Source organism: Actinia tenebrosa, unplaced genomic scaffold (assembly GCF_029948245.1).
Source record: "Actinia tenebrosa isolate PJP-AT-01 unplaced genomic scaffold, QUT_ActTen_1.0 PGA_scaffold4__44_contigs__length_22323623, whole genome shotgun sequence".
Lineage (NCBI taxonomy): Eukaryota > Metazoa > Cnidaria > Anthozoa > Actiniaria > Actiniidae > Actinia > Actinia tenebrosa.
Window position 1 is genome coordinate 19,275,875 of NW_028292581.1, and position 20,263 is coordinate 19,296,137.

General features: G+C 38.3%; 2 protein-coding genes across 2 annotated transcripts; one reads left to right on the forward strand and one right to left on the reverse strand.

The window, feature by feature from the left end:
• The first annotated feature begins 578 nt into the window (after positions 1–578).
• On the forward strand, positions 579–3,771 carry LOC148907430 (uncharacterized). The gene has a single exon (XM_089036900.1). It carries the CDS (start codon positions 689–691, stop codon positions 3,383–3,385), a length of 2,697 nt encoding a protein of 898 aa, XP_088893026.1. The 5' UTR covers positions 579–688; the 3' UTR covers positions 3,386–3,771.
• Positions 3,411–5,545, reverse strand: LOC148907431 (uncharacterized). Its single transcript, XM_089036901.1, has one exon. It carries the CDS (start codon positions 5,446–5,448, stop codon positions 3,940–3,942), a length of 1,509 nt encoding a protein of 502 aa, XP_088893027.1. The 5' UTR covers positions 5,449–5,545; the 3' UTR covers positions 3,411–3,939.
• Positions 5,546–20,263: the final 14,718 nt, after the last annotated feature.

Consider the following 20,263-nt stretch of genomic DNA (forward strand, 5'->3'; position numbering starts at 1 on the left):
CTGGTCGATCAGATAGACAATCAACTGAAGAATTCTGGTTATATCGAACATAAGCCCGTGCAAGGTTGGTCAAAGGAATTATTGCTTGGTACCGGTACTTATCCGATACCCGCGGTTTCATTTGATGAACATCCAAGTTTGGATTTGACATTGAACATGCGGATCTCTAACAACCATTCCTTTCCGTTAAAGGTGCGAGATATCTTCAAAAACGTGCCCATTATTCATACCACCGCCAAGGAATCTCATGAATGGTTAAGCGGTCCTAACATGCGTTATTGGCCGCAGCAGCTGAACTTTGCGGTTTGGTGTGCCACTAGCGGCTGTGGTGTGAGTGCGAACTTGATGAAGAATTCGATATTTATGTTTCATTTTCACTTCACGGTTAGAAGAATACTGCATGAGATGGGCGTTACTGCATTACCAGGAGATGCCGCGTTTTATCCAAGAGATAACAAATACAGCGTGCCGGCTTATGACAGGCTTTGTAAGGAGTTTGGTGTTGTAGGGAAGGATTTCCGATGCACTACCGGTGCTAACAATGGTCTAGGGCACATTTGGGCTTATAGATCGTTTTCACGTGTCGTCATCAATTTCCGGTCGCCATATTGGTGTACCTCGATAGCGTGACTATGCAAAAACATGTGTGTAACAATCATGCCATGACTAGCGAAGTGCTCTGAATAATATGGAATATGTTGCCGGCGAAAAGGAAAAAAAAGAGTTTAGCGAAAATTTATTTTCAATACCTCTATCTGAGTATGCCAAGAAGCTGGAAACTCGAGTGAAACGGCGTTATCTTGATAAAATTTCGTCGATTGGAATCGACCCCGTGTTAGTTGACAGCAACCTTTTTGAGCCGGACTGTTTACCTCCAGTAGAATCTACAGATCTGCTATTTTATCTCGTCCTAGAAACAAGTTTCTACACAAACCAACAGTTTAAAGCTTTTCGTAGTCTGGAAGCTTATAATCAGATGGTCTCCGGATTTATTGCAAGCGTAGAAGGCCACATCATTTCTGACAAGTTTGTTGTTGTCGCGAAGGTGAGACATTCTCAGCGAATGAACGATGCTCTGATCCCAGTATGGATAATCACAGAAAAACAGGGGAACATAATTTCTTGTCACTGTTTAGGTTGTAAAGCGGGTCTTGGTGAGTCGTGTTCTCACGTAGCTAGCGTACTATTTTACCTAGAAGCCTGGACGAAAATAAACGGCAAGTTATCCTGTACCCAAGTAAAGTGCACGTGGATTTTGCCAACCTACGTGAAACAAGTTGATTATGCTAGAGTACGAGATATCAATTTTACTTCTGCACGAAAAATGAAGACGGACTTAGAGAAAAAAATCGATTATCATAACGATATTCCCAGTCAAAGCAAGTCAACACAAGTTTTAGGAACATTTAAGTCTTCTTCAAAAGAATGCAAAGCTCCTACAGAACCGGAAATGGATGCTTTCTACGCGGAAATCAACAAGAGTCAAAACAAGGCCGTGGTTCTAAGCTTGATTTCTCCATACTCAAGTAGCTTTGTGCTGAAAAGCAGATCTGTTCCAACAGTAAATGATCTTTGTAAAAAGGAATACTTAGATCTATCATATCCAGAGCTTATAAAGGTCTGTCAAGGCATAAAGATTGAAATTTCAAAAAATCACATAGAACAAATTGAGAGAGATACCTTAAAACAGTCAAAAGGACATAACTTTTTCAAACACAGAGCTGGAAGAATTGGAGCTTCTCAAAGTAAGGCTGCATGCCACTCAGATCCTGCTTTGCCCTCCCTGTCTCTAATACAATCAATTTGTTACCCAGAGCTAGCCAAGTTTACTACTAAAGCCACTGTTCATGGTTGTAAACATGAGGAAGATGCTATCAAGGCCTATGAACAAATAATGAAAGGGAAGCACACCAATTTCAAGGTTCAGAAGTGTGGTCTGTTTATCAATGAAGCTTATCCATATATACATGCGACACCTGACTTCTTATGTTCTTGTGACTGTTGTGGAGAAGGATGTGGGGAGGTGAAATGCCCTTTTTGCATTGAGGACTGTGACTTTAATAGCTATCTATCAAAGTCATCATGTTGTCTACTAAAAGATAACAATGAAATGTTTACCCTTAAGCATGATCACCAGTATTACTATCAAGTTCAGCAGCAGCTGTTTACTTTACACAAAGATTACTGTGACTTTGTTGTATGTGCATTTGGAGATGATGGGAGTACGACACTTGTCCAGCCGAGAATATTCCCAGACAAAGAACACTGGGAAATTGCATTGCCAAAGCTCACCACTTTTTGGAGAACCTGTGTCTTACCTGAAGTGCTTGGAAAATGGTCCACTAGAAGGCATACTTCAAAAAGAAGTGAGCCAACAGCAAGTGGGGCTATTTGCTTTTGTAGAACTGCCCAAGATAGATCATGTGTCTGTTGTGCCAACCCCATGTGCCCAATCAGTACATTTCATCTTTCATGCTTGGGACTGACAACCACATCCAAAACATGGTACTGCCCAAATTGCAGATTGTTACCTGAATTCAAAAACTCTAAAGGCAAGTCCCAATCAAGCAAGAAAAAAATAGCATCTTCTAAAGCCTTGGCCCTGGATGATATCTGTATATGCAAGAGCAAGGCAAAGAATACAGATAAGCTTATTGAGTGCCATAACCCTGTGTGCAAAAATGGAACATTTTTTCACTTGGCCTGTTTAAGCCTTAAACGTATGCCAAACAATGCTAATTCCACATGGTCATGCCCAGATTGTAAAAAGAATCAAGCACAATCTAATAAGAAAAAAGGAAGTGGAAGTGTCAACTTTGTCAAACAAATCCAAGGAACCAACAGCAGTGTGAGTGACAAACAAAAGCCACTTGGAAAGCTTACACAGTCAGAGTTTGACCTTATTGCATCTCCAACAGGATGGTTAGACTGTTCTGTGATCCAAGAAGCACATGTACTGCTTATGAAAGTCAACAGCAATGTAAGTGGTTTCCAAAGACCAACCCTTGGTCCTGTCAGACAGTTCAATGTTGTTACTGGTGATTTCATTCAGATAGTGCATTTGAATAACAATCACTGGGCATGCTTAACATCTATTGGCTGTCTTCCTGGGTATGTTAACCTGTTAGACAGCATGACATCACCAATTTCGCAAGAGATAATTGAGCTCACGAAGAATTTGCTTGGTCCAAATTTCAAGAATATCACTCATATACCTGTACAGCAACAGCAAAATGGGAGTGATTGTGGTGTGTTTGCCATTGCATATGCCACATGCCTAGCCTATGGTAAAACTCCAGTTGTGAAGTTCATCATTCCAAGGATGCGGCCACATTTGCTGAGTTGTCTTAAAGCTGGTCATTTGACACTTTTCCCTACCACTTGAACTTCTTGAGGCATTTATTTTGGAATAAAAATTATTGCCTATTTCTTTAATTTCATGAGACATTTATCTCTAAAGGTTTAACTATAAGAGTTAATTATGAAATACAATGACCTAAAAAAGTTAGTGTTCATGCTATTAGAAAATTTCAAAAAAGCATATGTACATGTTATGATACTTAATCATATACAAAGATTTCTAAAGATAGATTGTGTTGGAGTTGCGATGAAAGTGTGCATGCCTAATTCAAACTTTCACATGCCTACATGTATTTCACATTTCCATCACAACTTCAGTGATCCGCCTTAGCTTGACCACATTAGTTTTATCCCACGAAAACATATTGATAAAATTTTCAATAAAACTCAGCCCTCCATACTCAACTGAAACACGCTGTATGTTAACATTTTAAAAAGTATTGTGTAGTAATGCATCAGGGGTAATAGTAACATTTGCTGCATTAATTTACAGAGAAATGATTGTGAGCCCCAATTCTCATTCAAAACATGTTACATTGTCTACGAACAATGGCTCACAATATATTTCTCTGGTTTTAATCAATCAAATGCAACTATTCCAGGGCACAAGTTTACAAGAGCAGCACATACATTAATTATACGGTCAATCATTGGTTTTGAATCTTCGTTGGAATCATTAGGGTTGCACTGAAGGAAATCTATGGGTAGAATGCCAGAAAATATTGTGTACTTTCGCCGAAGAAGTCCAATGACTCTCTCCACATGAATACGTACATTAGCAATGCCACGTGTTTGCTCCACATCAACAGGATCAAGTTGGTCTTTTCCCCTGGTGAACGCAGGGATGGCAAGCTGTGCACGGTGAAACATTAGGCTTTCTTGAATAGTGAAGCCTCTGTCTGCAAGGACTAGATCTCCAGGTACTAGCATCTTCATTAAACCACAGTTCTCTGTCAGGAACTTGTCAGAAGTTCTTCCTCCCCAGGCTTTTGAAACAAAGGAGATACTTCCTTGTGGTGAAATGCCAATGAGTATTTTCACTGTATTGTGGTGCTTATAAGAAGAAAAAGTTTGTGCACGGGCATAAAGGTTTGAAGGTCTGTTAATAAAGACCTCAAAACAGTCAATGATAACAGTGGTTTTGTTACCAAAGGAAAAGTGAAAACTTTGGGGCATGGTACGGTGCAAATCTTCCCTTTCTGGCCAGTGGATTAATGGTTGTAATCTTATATCCAAAGCTACCATCCAGGAAGAAAAAATTCTTGAGACTGTAGATAAAGACACCGAAAATCGATAGCTTAGATCTTGAAATGGCATGTTAAGTTTGAGTTTCATCAGTGTCATGGCAAATTCTTGAAACTGTGTCAGGCTTTGAGTCCTTCGGTTTACGTGTGGTGAAACGTGTTTAAAAACTGTGTTTAATATATCAAAAGAGGGTAATCCAGTGTAGAAGGAGACTTTGTCATCATTATTTTCAAAGTCATAACAGTCAAATGGCTTATTATCGTCCAGCTTAAGAGACTCGAAAAGATATTCAAACTCATCGGTTTGTGTACCTGCTTGGGAGATTTTTGCTTCCTCTGTCTGAGTGGCAGCATCCTTTTGTTCTGAATCATCTTCTTCTGGTGTACAGAAGTCAATATTCAAAACTTCAGTACCTGGTTCATTCAGTTTCTTTCGCTTTGCCAACAGCTCTTCGTCACTAGTGTGTTCAGTGTCAAACGGCAAAGACCTCTTTTGCTCGCGATTTCTCGCTCTCTCGCTTCTCTTTGCCGCTGTTTCCAGATTTGAACGCTGCTTTTTCTTGTGTCCTAATTGAAGAGTTGGAACCCAGTCTATGTTGTATTTATCCCAAGGTTTCGCAGCCCTTCCACTTACGAAGTGTTTGCCACATACTCGATCATTCTCGATAATCGCCTCCGTCAGATCATCTCGGCTTATAGCTGTGATCCACCTCGATCGCCTTTCTTCTGACAAATATTTAGCTTCTTCCCCTTGACTAGTAACGATAGAAGGTACTCTTGCAAAATAAACTCCTTTATCTCTTCCACTTTTCGATGCGCAGCCAACAATCATACATAAAACCATCTTCACACTCAAGACGCTCTTGGTTTGTTTACACTTTTGGTACACCAATATGGCGGCTAGCAACGGTTGTCAAGTGATTTGGTCACGTGCGTGAAAACGATCTATAGCGTGGTTCGACAAACATTTGCATGATTCGAATAAACAATAAGAGAAATAAAACAATCATTAGCGGAAACTGCCTCCATAATAGCGCTGCGTAGGAGAATAGCAATTAGAGAGTTTTAGATTGACTTTTTTTTCTCCCCGCAAACGGCAAACGTGACCACGTTTTAATCGTTTTCCTGTATTTTACTTACTTTTTTACAAACCTTCTCACCAAGCGCAAATACTCTTTTGTTTTTTCTACTACTTGGACTTTTTTTGCGATTCTTTTTTCAGTCATTTGAAAGAATATTTTTACTGGTCAACTGACGTTTCACGTTTGCCGTGAACGTAAATCTAAAACTCTCTAATAGCTCACTTAAAGCAGCAATCAAAGCCGACCTCAGCCGTCAGAGATCCAACAACATACGAACGATCGGGCTGAGGCAAGACGACAAGGGATTGCTCTAGGTCTATACAGAAAGCAGTTGCTAATGGAAGGGTTCCAGAGAAATGTGGCAACCATCACTATCGCTAATGTGATTAGTTTTTCAGATATATGCAAACGTATTTGCCACGATGTATAAATGGCGAAGAAATTGAAGGCTAAAATAGTTTTTTAAGAAATCGCTAATGATTTGTTTTATTTCTATCACTATCGCCTAAATGTGATTAGTTTTTCAGATATATGCAAACGTATTTGCCACGATGTATAAGATGGCGAAGAAATTGAAGGCTAAAATAGTTTTTTAAAAAAATCGCTAATTATTGTTTTATTTCTCTTATTGTTCATTCGAATCATAGCAAATGTTTGTCGAACCACGCTATAGAAGTAACGTTGACCCTCATGATTGTCCAAGCGCGTTATAGATTGTCAATGATTATGTTAAAAGCACTAATGAATTTTCACTTTTGGGTAAATGATTGTCCATAAATGCAATTGTCTGTCATTTGGTGTCAGTTGAATTGAATTTCGCGCACAAGAAAATACATTCCGGCGCATATGAATGTACAAACACGCTATTGATTGTCCATTGATGCCTATGAATGTATACGCATATTCAAATATCGTTATCGAAAGCTGATTCGCGCTAATGATGTTTACTTGTGGTGTTGATGAAAGTACATTACTACGTTATTGATACAAGTATTGGCACAAATGAATGTACATTTTTCTGTTAATGAACGGCAAAAGGTGTACTGAGTTCCTCGGCAGTTGCTTTCTGGAATTCCTCGTACTTCTGTTTTGACATGGGCAAATGTGCTGTTAGACATACTTCACTGATTTCTAGATCTTCGACAAGTACTTCGTTGGTTTCTGGAAGGTATGAACGGCTCAGTGTGTCAGCAAGTTGCAATTCTTTACCTGGCTTGTACCTGACTGTTAGTCATACTTCTGCAGATTCATTATCATCCTTTGCAAGCGCATGGGTGCTTGATGTAGATCTTTCGCAGATTGTTCTCAAGTGGCTTATGATCTATTTCTACATCCACTGTCCTGCCGTAAATGTATTGATGGAATTTCTGACATCCATACACTATGGCAAGAAGTTCTTTTTCTATCTGAGCATAGTTCCTTTGTGCATTGGTCAGTGCTCTGGAAGCATATGCAATTGGTTTATCTTCTTGCAGTAATACTGCTCCTAGCCCTCTTTCACTATCATCTACAGATAGTTGTAGCCTGTGTCGTAGTATCCCAGGGCTGTAGTTGTTGTTATCAGCTGTTTGAGCTTGCTGAAGCTTGCTTGTTGAGGCCCTTCCCAATGCCATGTAACCTGTTTCTCTAGTAACTGCCTTTAAGGAGCACTTTCCTTTGCTAGGTTTGGTAAGAAACTTTCCTAGGTACTGGACTAACCCAGGAATGTTGTGATTTCTTTGACGTTACTTGGTGCTGGCAATGTCTTGTATGGCCCTCACTTTCTCAGGCTCTGGTTTGAGGCCTTCACTTGTCAACAAGTGGCCCACATATGGAACTTCTGTTCTTCTGATCTGGCACTATTTTGGCATCGGGCATGTTGGCAACTATTTCTTCGATGGTCTTCATGGAAAGTGTTCACGCTGTATGGCCTTATTCAAATCTTGTGGATCTAAGCATATGCGTAATTTTGCGTGGCTTGACTAATGTTACCATGGTGTTGACCAAGCTGTGGGCTGCTGCTTCTGTATTACTCCTTTCTCCATCCTGTCTAGTTCTTGCTTTACCCTATCCTTGAGAGCAATAGGTATTTTCCTTGGGGGATGAATAACGGGTGTTGCTGTAGTGTCTGCTTTGATAGTATGTTTACCTGGCAGACATCCTAGTCCCCCAAAAACATCTGGATAGTCCTTCAGGATGTCAGTCAGGTTGTTGTTCTCTGCTACCTCCTCTTGAACTGTCTTGGGTATTGGACTTGATGCTGCAGCTATCTCAACACGTTGCAACAACTTTAAATCTTTGCAGGTTTGTGCACTTATTATGGTTGTTCCCTCTTTATTGGCAATGTTAAAACTTGAGTGAGTATTTTATTCCATTATGTTGGCACTCCAGTGTAGTGGTCCCTTGTAACTCTGTTTCCATGACCATGTAAGGTAAGACTTGAGCTGTGCTCTTGTTTTCTGGATATCTGACTTTACTCTTAGTGAGTTGAATGTATTCAATAACATGACATTGCACTTGGCTCCAGTGTCTAGCTGGACAATGACTTGTTTACAGTTTATGGTCAACTCCTCTTGCCAGTCACTAACTTGGACTGCATTGATGGTATCAATGTAGCCAATATTGAAGAGGTCATCCTCATCAGAATCAGTGGTATCATACTGATCTTCTCTTCTCCCTCTTCTACACACTGAACTTTTTCCTGTCTTGAACTGCATACTTTTGCAAAGTGGTTAAACTTTTGACAAATTTTGCACTGTTTGCCTTTTGCTGGACATTGATCACCTTTGGTATCATGTTTCTTGTATCCACAGTGGCTACAGGTGGTTTCTCGTTGTGTTCTAGGTGTCTGTTTTGGTGCTGTAATCTTCTTTTGTTTATTATTCAGGTTCTCTTCTTGTGACTTGCCAGTTTTACGGCTTGAATTTTTGAGTCTTCTTGATCCATCGTTTGCAGTTGTGCTTTGGACATTTCCATCGCTTTTTCTAGTGACAGATCGGAACCTTGTTCTATCTCGGACCATTTCTTCGGGATCTGGGTATCCACAATCTTTAACCAGAAGTTTAAGATCAGTCGTGAACTGTTGGAATGATTCTTTGTCGTCTTGTACCCTCTTTTGGAATTTGTAGCGAGCCAATACTTTAATAATATGGTATTTTATATAGCGTCAATATCCAGACGTTCAACAACGCTTTACATTTTCTATAACATTCTCAATAATAGAGTTAAAAATTAAAATTTAGAAAATTACTATCTTATTGATCAATACATTTTTGTTTTAAAATACATATTTATACATAACATGACATTGCTAGTAAACTTGGTTTAAATATTCCATTAATTGTAATAAAAGTTTAAAATCATAACAACTAAGAGTTATTAAAATTCTAAATACAGGGGTGTTTCCTACATATAAACATACATAAGACATTTTCCCCCCTTTTGTACTTCAAAATTGCATTGTTAAGAACTTGGTTTTATAAAAATTGCATTCATATATTATAAAAATTGAAACTAATAACGATAGACTAATTACTGATTAAGATAAATTGTACGTTTGTTTTAAATAGCCAGGTTTTAAGCTCCCGCTTGAAACTGGTAATTGATACAGAAGACCTAATATTTGCCGGGAGTCTGTTCCATATCCTCAGGAGCAGCATTCGAGAAAGCTCTTTACCATATGTTTTAAGCCTGAAGGAACCTCTGGTTAAAAGATTGATGATGCTGATCTCAGGGAGCGAGCTGGGACATATGGCTTAAACAAGTTCACGAAGGGTAGAAATCAGCAGCATTATTTAGAGCCATGAAGGTTAACAGCAGTATCTTAAATTCAATGCGCTGCTCAACAGCCAACCAGTGCAAGCGAAAAAGAACTGGAGTGATATGATCATGTTTGTGAGCACAAGACACGAGTCGTGCAGCTGCATTCTGAACATGCTGAAGTTCTTGCAAGTAAAGATTTTGGCAAACCATACAACAAAGAATTGCAAAAATCAAGTCTGGAAGATATGGATATGAAGGACATGGACAAGAGTTTCGCATGCTTCAAACACTGATTATATTTACGAATTGTCCATATATTTTTAATATGAAAGAAGCTGACTGCAACGAAGGTGATATGCTTTCCATAGACAATTTCTCATCAAGAATAACTCCAAGTCACGAACAATTGAAGAGGAGAAGATATCATAGTCAGAAAACTTTAATAGGTGGACTAAGACGATGAGCAGCGGACACGACAAGAATCTCGGTCTTATCAGCATTCAATTTTAACTTGTGTCTGGTCAGTCCAGTCATCAATTCACCTACACAAGATTCAAGTTTGTGTTTGGCAGCCTCAAGTTCAGTCATTGAGGAAGTTCAAATGTTATGTATAGCTGAGTTTCATCAGCATATAAGTGAAACTTAATGTCAAGTCTGCGCAAAATAGGCCCAATAGGCGACGGTGTATATCAAGAACACGATAGGTCCCAATACAGAACCTGTGGGACACCACATTTGAAGAAGCGGCTTGTGGATACGCCACCCCGAAAACGCCTATTACTTAGTGTAAGACTTAAACCACCTGAGAAACACATCCACTCGCACCGAACCTGGAATGCATCCTTTCCAACAAAATATTATGATTACCAGTATCAAAAGCTGCAGAGAGATCCAGCAATACAGGAATAACAGAACGCTACTCATCAATTGCTTTAAGTATATCATTATGCATCCTTAACAAGGCGGTCTCAACACTATGGTGTTTTTTGTAGGCAGATTGGAAATTTTCATATAAGTCGTTATTCTCAAGATGCTCTATCAGTTGAGCAGCAAACAACTTTCTCGAGAACTTTTGAGATAAATCTCAAGTTTGAAGCAGGCCTGAAAACTAGAATTGGTCTTATTAAGCCTCTTTTAAGTTCGATGGCACAGAAGCCGTAGATATTGAAAGATTTACAGTAATTTGTCAAAACCGGAAGAAGTACCTCAAGGCAGTTTTCAAAAGCATACCTGGCACAGGGTCAAGATCACATGACTTAGCCACTAAGGGAAGGATGAGTTTTGAAAGATCATGTGATGAGATTTCCCTCAAAGATGTTGAATACTTGTCAAGTGCTAAACCTTCATGCAAATTACTATCATAAACACAAGCATCATCGAAACCAGCCTGGATAACCTTTATCTTTTTCTCGGAAAAAGTCGGCAAAAGAATTAGCAAGTTCATCAGGAGAGGAAGACGCAGGAAAAAGTGGTCGGCTTTCTTATTTGTCAATTTCTCAAACGTGGAAAAAAGAAACTTTCTGATTAGACTGATGTTCGGAGATAATGTTGGAATAAAATTCATTTTTAGTTGTTTTGATAAGAGCTCTAACCACATTACACTAATCCACATACAACTGACGGTCTATAGTCAGACGATATTTCCTCCAAGCTCTTTCCAGATGCCTCCGTTTTATTTTCTCGGCCTTGATTTCGTCAGTGTACCAGGGGGGCAGATGGACCCAAAGTTATTATACGCTCTTTAGTTGGTGCATGATGGTCTAGTACACTATTGAGTGCAGACTCATATTGATGAAGTAGCCCAACACGATCAGTTTGTGGAGAGGTAATTAAAAGTGACTCAGCAACTTCATTTGAAAAAGATCAAGATTTATAGCTTTTAATGGAATTTGACGGCATTTAGAAACGGGTTTTTTCAAAGGGTTGCTTCTTTAATAAAAGATCACAAAAAAAAAAAAAAAAACACAGCGAATGGTCTGAAATAGCGGGATCAAAAACAGAGACATGGTCTATGACATGTTCATCAGCCCTGTAATCAGAAGATCGAGAATATGATTTCCTTGATATGTAGCCTGCCTGACATGTTGAGTCAGGTTAAACATTCTAAATATTTAGAAACTGAAGAGCAGCTACATTAGAATTGTCCTCCACATGAAATTAAAATCCCCAACTAAGAAGAGTGAGCCTGAGTCTGTTGAAAAATTGTTCTAAAAAAGTAGAAAAACTCCTCAAAAAAACATTTTATTAGTGAAATTGTTGCCACTGCTGAAGGAGGAGGTCTATAAACAACAAAAATAGAAATGTATCCGGGAGAAGATTGTACATCATTCCCATGACTTCAAAAGATTTAAACTTATTAAAAGAAATTTTCTGTATTCTCAAGACTTCCTATACAACAAACCAACACCACCTCCTCTGCCTTTTCTGGCAACATGTTGGCGTTATTTCATTTATAATAAGTTGATCATTTGATTCATTTGACTTTAACCAAGTTTCAGTTCAATCGCTTGATCTAAGTTGATATGCTTGTCCCTGTGGACATCAGGGCAAGTCCATTCAACCTATCTTGTGTCATGGTATTTCTAAGATATGTTTTTCTGTATCTGAGAATTGAGACGGACCGTTCACATGTAGCTGAGGAAATTGGAACACAGTGGCAAGAAGTTGCAATATTGTGAAGATATTACAAATGGCTTGCTGGTCAACAACTGCCAATGCCTCTGAAACTCTGTCTGGAATATCAGCTGCTCTACCTCTGTTCTGTTGATTTCTCAACAGCCTTTCCCACATAATCAGTTCTGCCTCCAGACCTGCAACATTGGAGTGTCTCTTCTCTAGTAATTACAAAATTCTTTTTAAATATAAAATTAGCCTACCATGAGGCTAGATTTTCAAGCGTTACAGATAGGTGATGAAATTGTCGCATCAATGTCACTTTGCATATCTGCTAAAGCACGCTTTAGTATAGATGTTTCCTCTTTCGCCTTAACAGGATCAATTTCTTTTCTTTGTAATTTAAGAGTCAATGGTCTGGTCAAATCAAGAATATGCCTGACAACAACAATGGCCAAAATAAATTGGAAAGTGATAGCATTTAACAATGACTGAGCATCATTTCTGCTGTGATGTTCCAATTCCCATCCCCACCCCTGTTCACTGAAATGTCCTCAAGTGCTGAGGCCACAGGCAACGATATCTCCACAATCCTTGGTCCATTCCATCAATCCTTTCCACCCACCTGGTTCTGCATACATCTATTAGAACACGATGGTTGTTTTCAGGGAGCAGTTCCTTTATTTTCTCAACCAGGTGTTGACGCTTCGGCGAATTGTTGAAAAACTCTGATAGCTTCCTTACAGTTGTCACCATATATATTTTGGACCAAGCACGCCAGACATTACTTTTGTGACACGCCTAACCACAGGTGGAAACTGTAGATCTTCCAGTTCCAAAGGCATTTGCCAACTTGAGCATTCTCTCTTTGTCAGACAAGTAATAGACTAATTGCTACTTGTTTTCTTTACAGATAAAGGTCCAATCTCTTCACATAATCTCTCGAACGTACTGCGTGTCACTGACCTGGTTGTTGATAAAGTTATCCCACCAGACAGAGGTTCGACCTGGTCTTACCTAACATGATCTTCCACATGAAAATCTTCTGTTATTAATTCTTTTGTAGCTTTTCAACAACAGCAAAAGCTTAGCTCTATCCCGTCGCCTTTCCCAGTACATTAAGCAATATAGCTATGAACGCAAAATTATAAGTGCAGCACCCGAAAATGATAAATTGATCAACGAATAAAATATTGAAGTAGTTTTCGCCTCGCCGCCATCTTGAATCTGTATTTTAATTACTAGTTACCAACTCCCTTTCTTTACTCAAACCACTTAAACTTCCGGCTACATATCGGATCGTGCTGTTAATACTGCACTTTAATCGGCATAAAAACCTATACGAAGTGTATCACTTTCGAAACCGGGGTGGGAGCAACATCTATGCAATACAAAAGTCACTCCAAAAACAAGCGCTTCATGTGTAAACAGAAGGCCTATCCGGCATATTTTTCGAGCCGAAACAATTGCTATCCGGTATGTTGTGCACATATCCTTAGACTGCCGGTCAACTACACACTCTGTTGACATTCAATCTAACATAAAACCATGAAAACAAAACGTGCAAATGTTTCCAATAAACGCTAAATCGCAATCCGCTGTAAGCTTTCTTTCATTTCTGCTGTCCTAGAAATATATATTACTAAATAGTTTAATCATTGTATACACTTTTGATTATATTATTATGTGCAAACTAGTTCATCGTGAAACAAATTTTTCATTGTTATTGCCGGGCCTTGCAAAACGCAGAGTTAAGAGGAATTCCAGATCTCAGCAAAAATCCAAAACTTTTATATCTGTGAGCACTAAGGCCCACATATTCCCCCAAATAAAATCCCCCAACTTTTGTTGGAAAGTTTTGCCATTTTAGTTCCCCTATATATATTTTTATATGATTTTCCTCATATTTTCCTATTGACCTCAACTACGTAAATTTTTAATGCAAACAAAAACGTTAGTCATTCTATACCCAAAACAACCCAAGAGCCAGTTCGACATTAACGGATATATTGGATATATTAATAATTCAAAAATATGTTTTAGCTTCTTATCTAAAAACAGAATAAAGACTATAAAGACGGAACATTCTTGTTCAACTCTTTACTAAAACAGTTGTGAGTAAACTTATTACAACAAATAGCTAATGAATAAGAAGTGATAAACGTCGAGTAATCTATGGCTAGTAGCAGGCTCATAGTGACAAACACCCTGTTGGCACTCGTTGTGGCAAACGGCAATTGATGTTTGTAAAGTGTAAGTAGAGAAAGAGCCATAAGGTGAAGACCTTAGTTTGTGTGATCTCAAAAAATGGAAATTTAAGACTTTTATTTATTTAGTGGTTATTTATTTATTCTCCATTTGTTTTATATGCCAGAGGCGTTTATAACTTCAATGATTTTATTATAACCTATACGGGTAACAAATAAATTTTGTTTCAGAATTATAAATAGCAACAACATTGAAATCCTGTCAAACGAAAGTTTTACTGGGGCACAAGTCTAGAACTAATGTAGGTATTCTAACAAAACATCACATCACTATACATAACAAATGACTAGAAAACCTTTATATGCAATTATCTAAAATACGACTTCTGTAAATATCGAGCAACACTTTGCCTTTCAAATGTTCAACTCGAGTGAAAGGGGGAGTGTTTTATTGCTTCGCCCCTAGCCTGGCCAACCAGATTGCAAGTCTGCAAAATTTTGATATTTAGATTTTTTAAATTAAATCAGCATTATTGCATCCCATAGAGATTTATCTAATAATCCAGTGAGGCAAATTGCAGACAGCACTTTTTTCCCACAAAGCTCTAAATATGGTGTAAGTATATGTAGCTTGTATTTTTGTACACAAAACTTACAACTGCAGTAAACCGGTAGAATGTTATAGTTTGACTTCTGTTAAATATTGCATGAGTTTTTTTAAAAAAAAAAAAAAAAGCTAAAATCGATGTTCTTGTCCTTCAGGTTATTATCAACACCGTACTCCAACACCCTTTACTGATTTCAACCCGCGTCGCATCCCATATTCTCATTTATCTTGTAAGATTATGAATATAATGTTTTGAATTTACTGCATCAATCAATCTCATTTGCATGATTATTAATTGTTTCTGTTAACCCTCGGGCATCTTTCTGGCCCCGTATTTTGAAATTGGTTAGTGAAAGTGTTGCTTAATGAGACAACATTGTATTTGTTTATTTTGCTTTGGCAAATATGCTGCAAATCTCTTGTATCATAGATTCTTAAACTCATACTAGTAGAAACCTGCTATGATATTTTCTAAGTTACGAATTAGCCACAAAATACCGTCCCACATTTGCGCTTCGCCACGAAAGAGATTAGTATTTTCAACGTATATGAAGGTTTACTACAAGGAAAAAAAATATTTTGATTTTCAAAAAAAACACAATAACAAGAGCATAGGTTGTTTTCTGCTTTTGAAAACCGTGTATATTATTGCTGTTCTCTCATTAGGCACTCTCATCCAGTGCCATTATAAGTTTTCAAATTTTTCCAAATGTTTTTAGTATTTTGAAATGACGAAATCATGCTTAAGAATTGCTCATGGGGTGAAAAGCTTCCATCCTCAGATTTTTTTTAACATTTTGCATGATGAAAACTACGTCGGTACTAGAAGTAAAACAAGCAAATAAAATATGGTGGTCGACTTCGTTTTACCCGTCACGAATGCGTGGGGTCCACCTTAGTAGACATGGAAAGCTGCGAAAAATAAACATATTTACTGAAAAGCTAATTAAATCGCCCAAATTCACCCCAGAACTCTAAAAAACACTAATCCAATACATCAGTTACCTTCAAATTTGGGTTTAAAATGAGAAATATACATATGTTATTTGGCTACAAGTGTGAACTTGCGCCTTCACGCTACCGTGGAATTCAATTCCATTTATGCACAAAACAATGTAATCTCGAGTTTTTCCCATCGTCAGATTTTTCTTAAATTTCCCCACTGAAAGGTGGGTATTATAAATAATTTTTTTTTTTTTAAATGTGAAACGCGAAAAAAATAAGGGTCCCCGACTTTACTTTTTAGAGCTCGACAATATTAAAGACGTTTTCAGGATATTTTGCTTATCAAAAACTTGGAATGAAGCCATCGCGGTGTGAGCGCCCCCGCTCACCAAATTCGTGCAATAGAAAGAATTGGTGGTAACAGCCAAAAATAAACGTCCTTTAATGTACTAGGCCAAAAGCCATATCGGGCAATACTTCTTTCTTTAATCTTAGCACATCACATATGACCTCACTTTTGCATCTTCAATAGTCAGCCGAATGCTTTAGTCAAAAAAAAAAAAAACAAAAAGGACTTGTGCGTTTGGAAAAACAGATGTGACTGTTTTAATGTTTATTTTCAACATAATTAACCCAAGAGGTTTTATTGGGACAATATAAAAAAAAACGCTCGAGTTTTAACAGACAGTATGCTCTTGCTAATGCTGTAAATAACTTACGATAACAGTTTTCCCCAAAAACCAACAAAAAAAAAACCGGTTTTGAATATCATTTCTAAAACCACTTTTGAAAAACATTCCTTTTGTTACAGTGCCCGTAACTCACTTGAGATGGCTATCGTCCGATTGGAAAGTCTGTCATTTCTGATGAGCACGTTAAGATGAATACCTCTTGCTGGTTACCTATGTAAGGATTGAATTTTTGGAAGACGAAAGCTTCCCTGTAAAAACTTGGAACATACAGTTTCCAGTTGGGCGATCGATGTGAAAACGCATGCAGGTAATTATTGCCTTTAATTAAAGGTTCGTTATTACTAAAAAACCGATTGTAACAAGGAAATTAATAACGTACCACGTTTGTATTGTTAGTGTGGATTTCACCAAAATGAGGTGGCCACACCTGGAATCAAGTCACTATGGCATGGGATGTAAGGAGATGCCTAATGAAAATAAGTTGCAACAGGAGAATCCAGGCCGAGACGAGACAGATTGGTCATCATGGTCCATTAGGTTATTCATTGATTTCTTATTCTAGGCCATATTTGGTGAAGGGTTGCAATCATGCAGGAGTTTTTTAATGAGCATCCTTGGCCGGCGCATCATAGGCAGCCAATAATAGGACTTTATGCACCGACGATGGGAGTCTAAACGACGGTATTCCCCACCGAAAAAGATAGAAGATGAGAGACGTCGTCGTCATTTGCCAACATCGAGTAAAACACAATTACGAATAGACTAGACGGGGCACACGATATTCTTGTGGACATTTAACGTGATGTTTGATCTGCGCAAGTATCGCGCTGAATTATTTTATTCTGTTTATTTGAGGAAATGTTTCAATCTGTTGACAACAATTAAAAACATTTAGTTCATATGAGAGCAAACAATCACCAAACTATGACAGACTTCGTTGCGCAAACTAAATTGTATGACGTAACGACCAAACAATATAGAAACTATCACAGGAAGCCCGTCGCCCAAAACCAGAAAGGAAGGGTTTACGAGCCGTGAAACCTTAGTAATTGAATTTAGGAAATAGATCTTTAATCTATATAGTAATGGGTATTCCAAGAAACAGCTACTCTCGTAGTTTCCTGTATCAACTCTTCTGTTATCTTCCCTTTCGCAAAGGTAATTGTTTGTTTCATCCATCAGTAACCGAATATGTTTTGAAATTCGTTTACAATTTGCAACGGGATGCATTCTTGAAACAAATAATGTGGTTTGAACTTAACTCATACAGTAGAAAATAATGCTATCTTTGGAGGTATGCTTGACCTGGTATGACTGTGTACAATGCCTACTAAACGTAACCCTAAGGTGGAAATAGTTGTTCGAGCTTTCGACCCAAGCGGTCTCATCCATTTAGAATGGTGGGTATAATGTACTTATACTTAATTGGATTTTAACCTATCATGATATTGAATTTTGCAGGAACAGAACTGGATAAATTTTTGGTTTTCGTGCATTGCTGCTTGAAGAACATTACGAATCAGTCGCTTTGAAGGATTGTCTATCTGCACACAAGTTACCATGTGTAAATGAAAACAATTGAATTTGGAAACAGGTGTCTCTCGGGCTCTGGATGCTCAAGGGAAAAGCTGAGCAGTTCTCGGAAAAGTTTTCTAAGAACGCAAGTAGCGGAATCGTAACTATGACCCCCAATTTCATAAGCTTCAACGGTAGCTTCCCGTAGACTCATGCTTGTCCTGTTGCCGAGTCCTGCATTGGTGGTTAGATCCAATGCAAAGCGGGCTATGAGGTCCTCTCTGTGCTATCGGTGACAGCAGGGGACTCGCTTTCTATCTAACTGCGATAAAGTGTCCAAACAATCCTTGGAGTGTAGGACAAATAACCCTGAGCCTTTTGTCTTATTCTTTGTGGAGGATTATCTAAGAGATAAAAAAGAAAAGAATAAATTATTGGGAGACATAACTGACATTATTATCTTGCACGACCAAAATGTCATCGGATTATACCAAGTGTCATCGTCCTACCTTGATCCTTGTACTACATCAGCTGGCCAGGTCCTCCTTTCTAGAGATCATGAAGTATGCCAAGATGCTTCAACTCAATCTTCTACAGATTCTCCCCCAAGTTGGTGTATACAACCAAACACATACCAATGCATATACCCACTTCCTCATCAGCATCGCCTTATATGTTAACAGTTGTGTTCTTTTGTCTTATCTTTCTGGTTCTGATGCGAATGCAGATCAACGCAAAATACAACATAGCGTGTATGGTTGCCAAGCATGACAAGATTTTCAATCACCAAGTACAAAGCTATAAAAAATGTCTCTTCCTTGTCAGGTTATCCCCTTTCCATCTATTGTTCCATAATATTTCAAGATCTGGCCCGAGTCGTGTACAGAAACATGTTGTGCCCATTTCGAATAGCCAATGCATGTCGTACTCCGTGCAGACTATTCCATCAAGTTTGATGATGCGACTCACAGGATTCTATGGATCCTCAGCAGAGTTCCTTGCTGGACACCTTCATCTTTCCATTGTTCTTGCTTGTTATCCTCAAGCCGAGAGAGACACACTGGGAGAGAGGGATGAAAGCCAACCAGAAAACGCCTTTCCCGTTTTGCAGGGTACTAAATTCTTGTATGAAAACTACCGCCATCCTGTTGTATTGGAGATCCTTGAATTAACGAAGAATATTTTGGTTTCCTGGTTTTGATCATGTTTCAAGTTGAAAGTCTCATGGGCTTGGGATGACTACCAGCTTATCCGGAGTTTACGCCGTAGTCTTTGCTCTTATAAACCCATTGAAGATACTTTGAGCATGGCTACAAATGGTTTCTTTGTTAGCGACTTCCTGTGAACTTCCACGTGAATGCTGCTGAAGATCCCATTGGAGGAGACGTCATCCAGCATTTACAGCGAAACCCGAGCTCTCATTGTTTACAGTTTGTACTCATTCCGCCACGTTTTTGTCATGGACTTATTGCAGGTAGGAAATAACGAACTGCATTGATGCAAGATATTTTCTTCTCTTCCTTCAAACAACCCATATGGCCCCCCAAATTTAGATATCAATGCTAATTCGTAAAATATCAATTTTTAAGTAGCACTAATTCCTTTTTTTACTTAAGAAATTTGCTTCCTCCCAATGTCAATTTATTTTCATTGAGCTTTCGCCCTACTAGTCATCATCAGAGCTAAAGTATTTGTAAACATGAATTCACAAAGCTAGAAAACCTCATATTGGGCGCCACAATGTACAAATACGATTTTGCTATATTTTTGCGTATGTAAACAAGCCTATCTAACGGATATTACATGAGGCCGCTATAGAAAAACTGATTAAAAATGCGTGCAACGAAAATAAACAATTATGAAATAAATTATTTTTTTTTTTTATCTAAGAAAAGGTAAACCCATGGTAAGCTCGTAAAGCTTTTTGAGTACCATGAACTAAGATGTATAACCATGACCTTGGTGCTCATTCATGAGGTATTGTGACCCGAGTAAGGCTATAGACGTGAGTTATGTTTTGTGCAAACAACTGTTGTCTTTATCAATTAAATTATTGATTTTTCTACGATTGAGGATTTCCGTGGATCGAGTCTAATCCCCGCCCTCCACTAAACCAAACCAGGCTCATTTTCCGGATTCTTCTCCCAATGTAATGATAATACGTACATCTCTATCTCCAGGTCCAATAAAAAACAAATTAACTACTAATACTCAACATATGCTGCTGATTACATTGATTAATGAAGTATCGAAAATC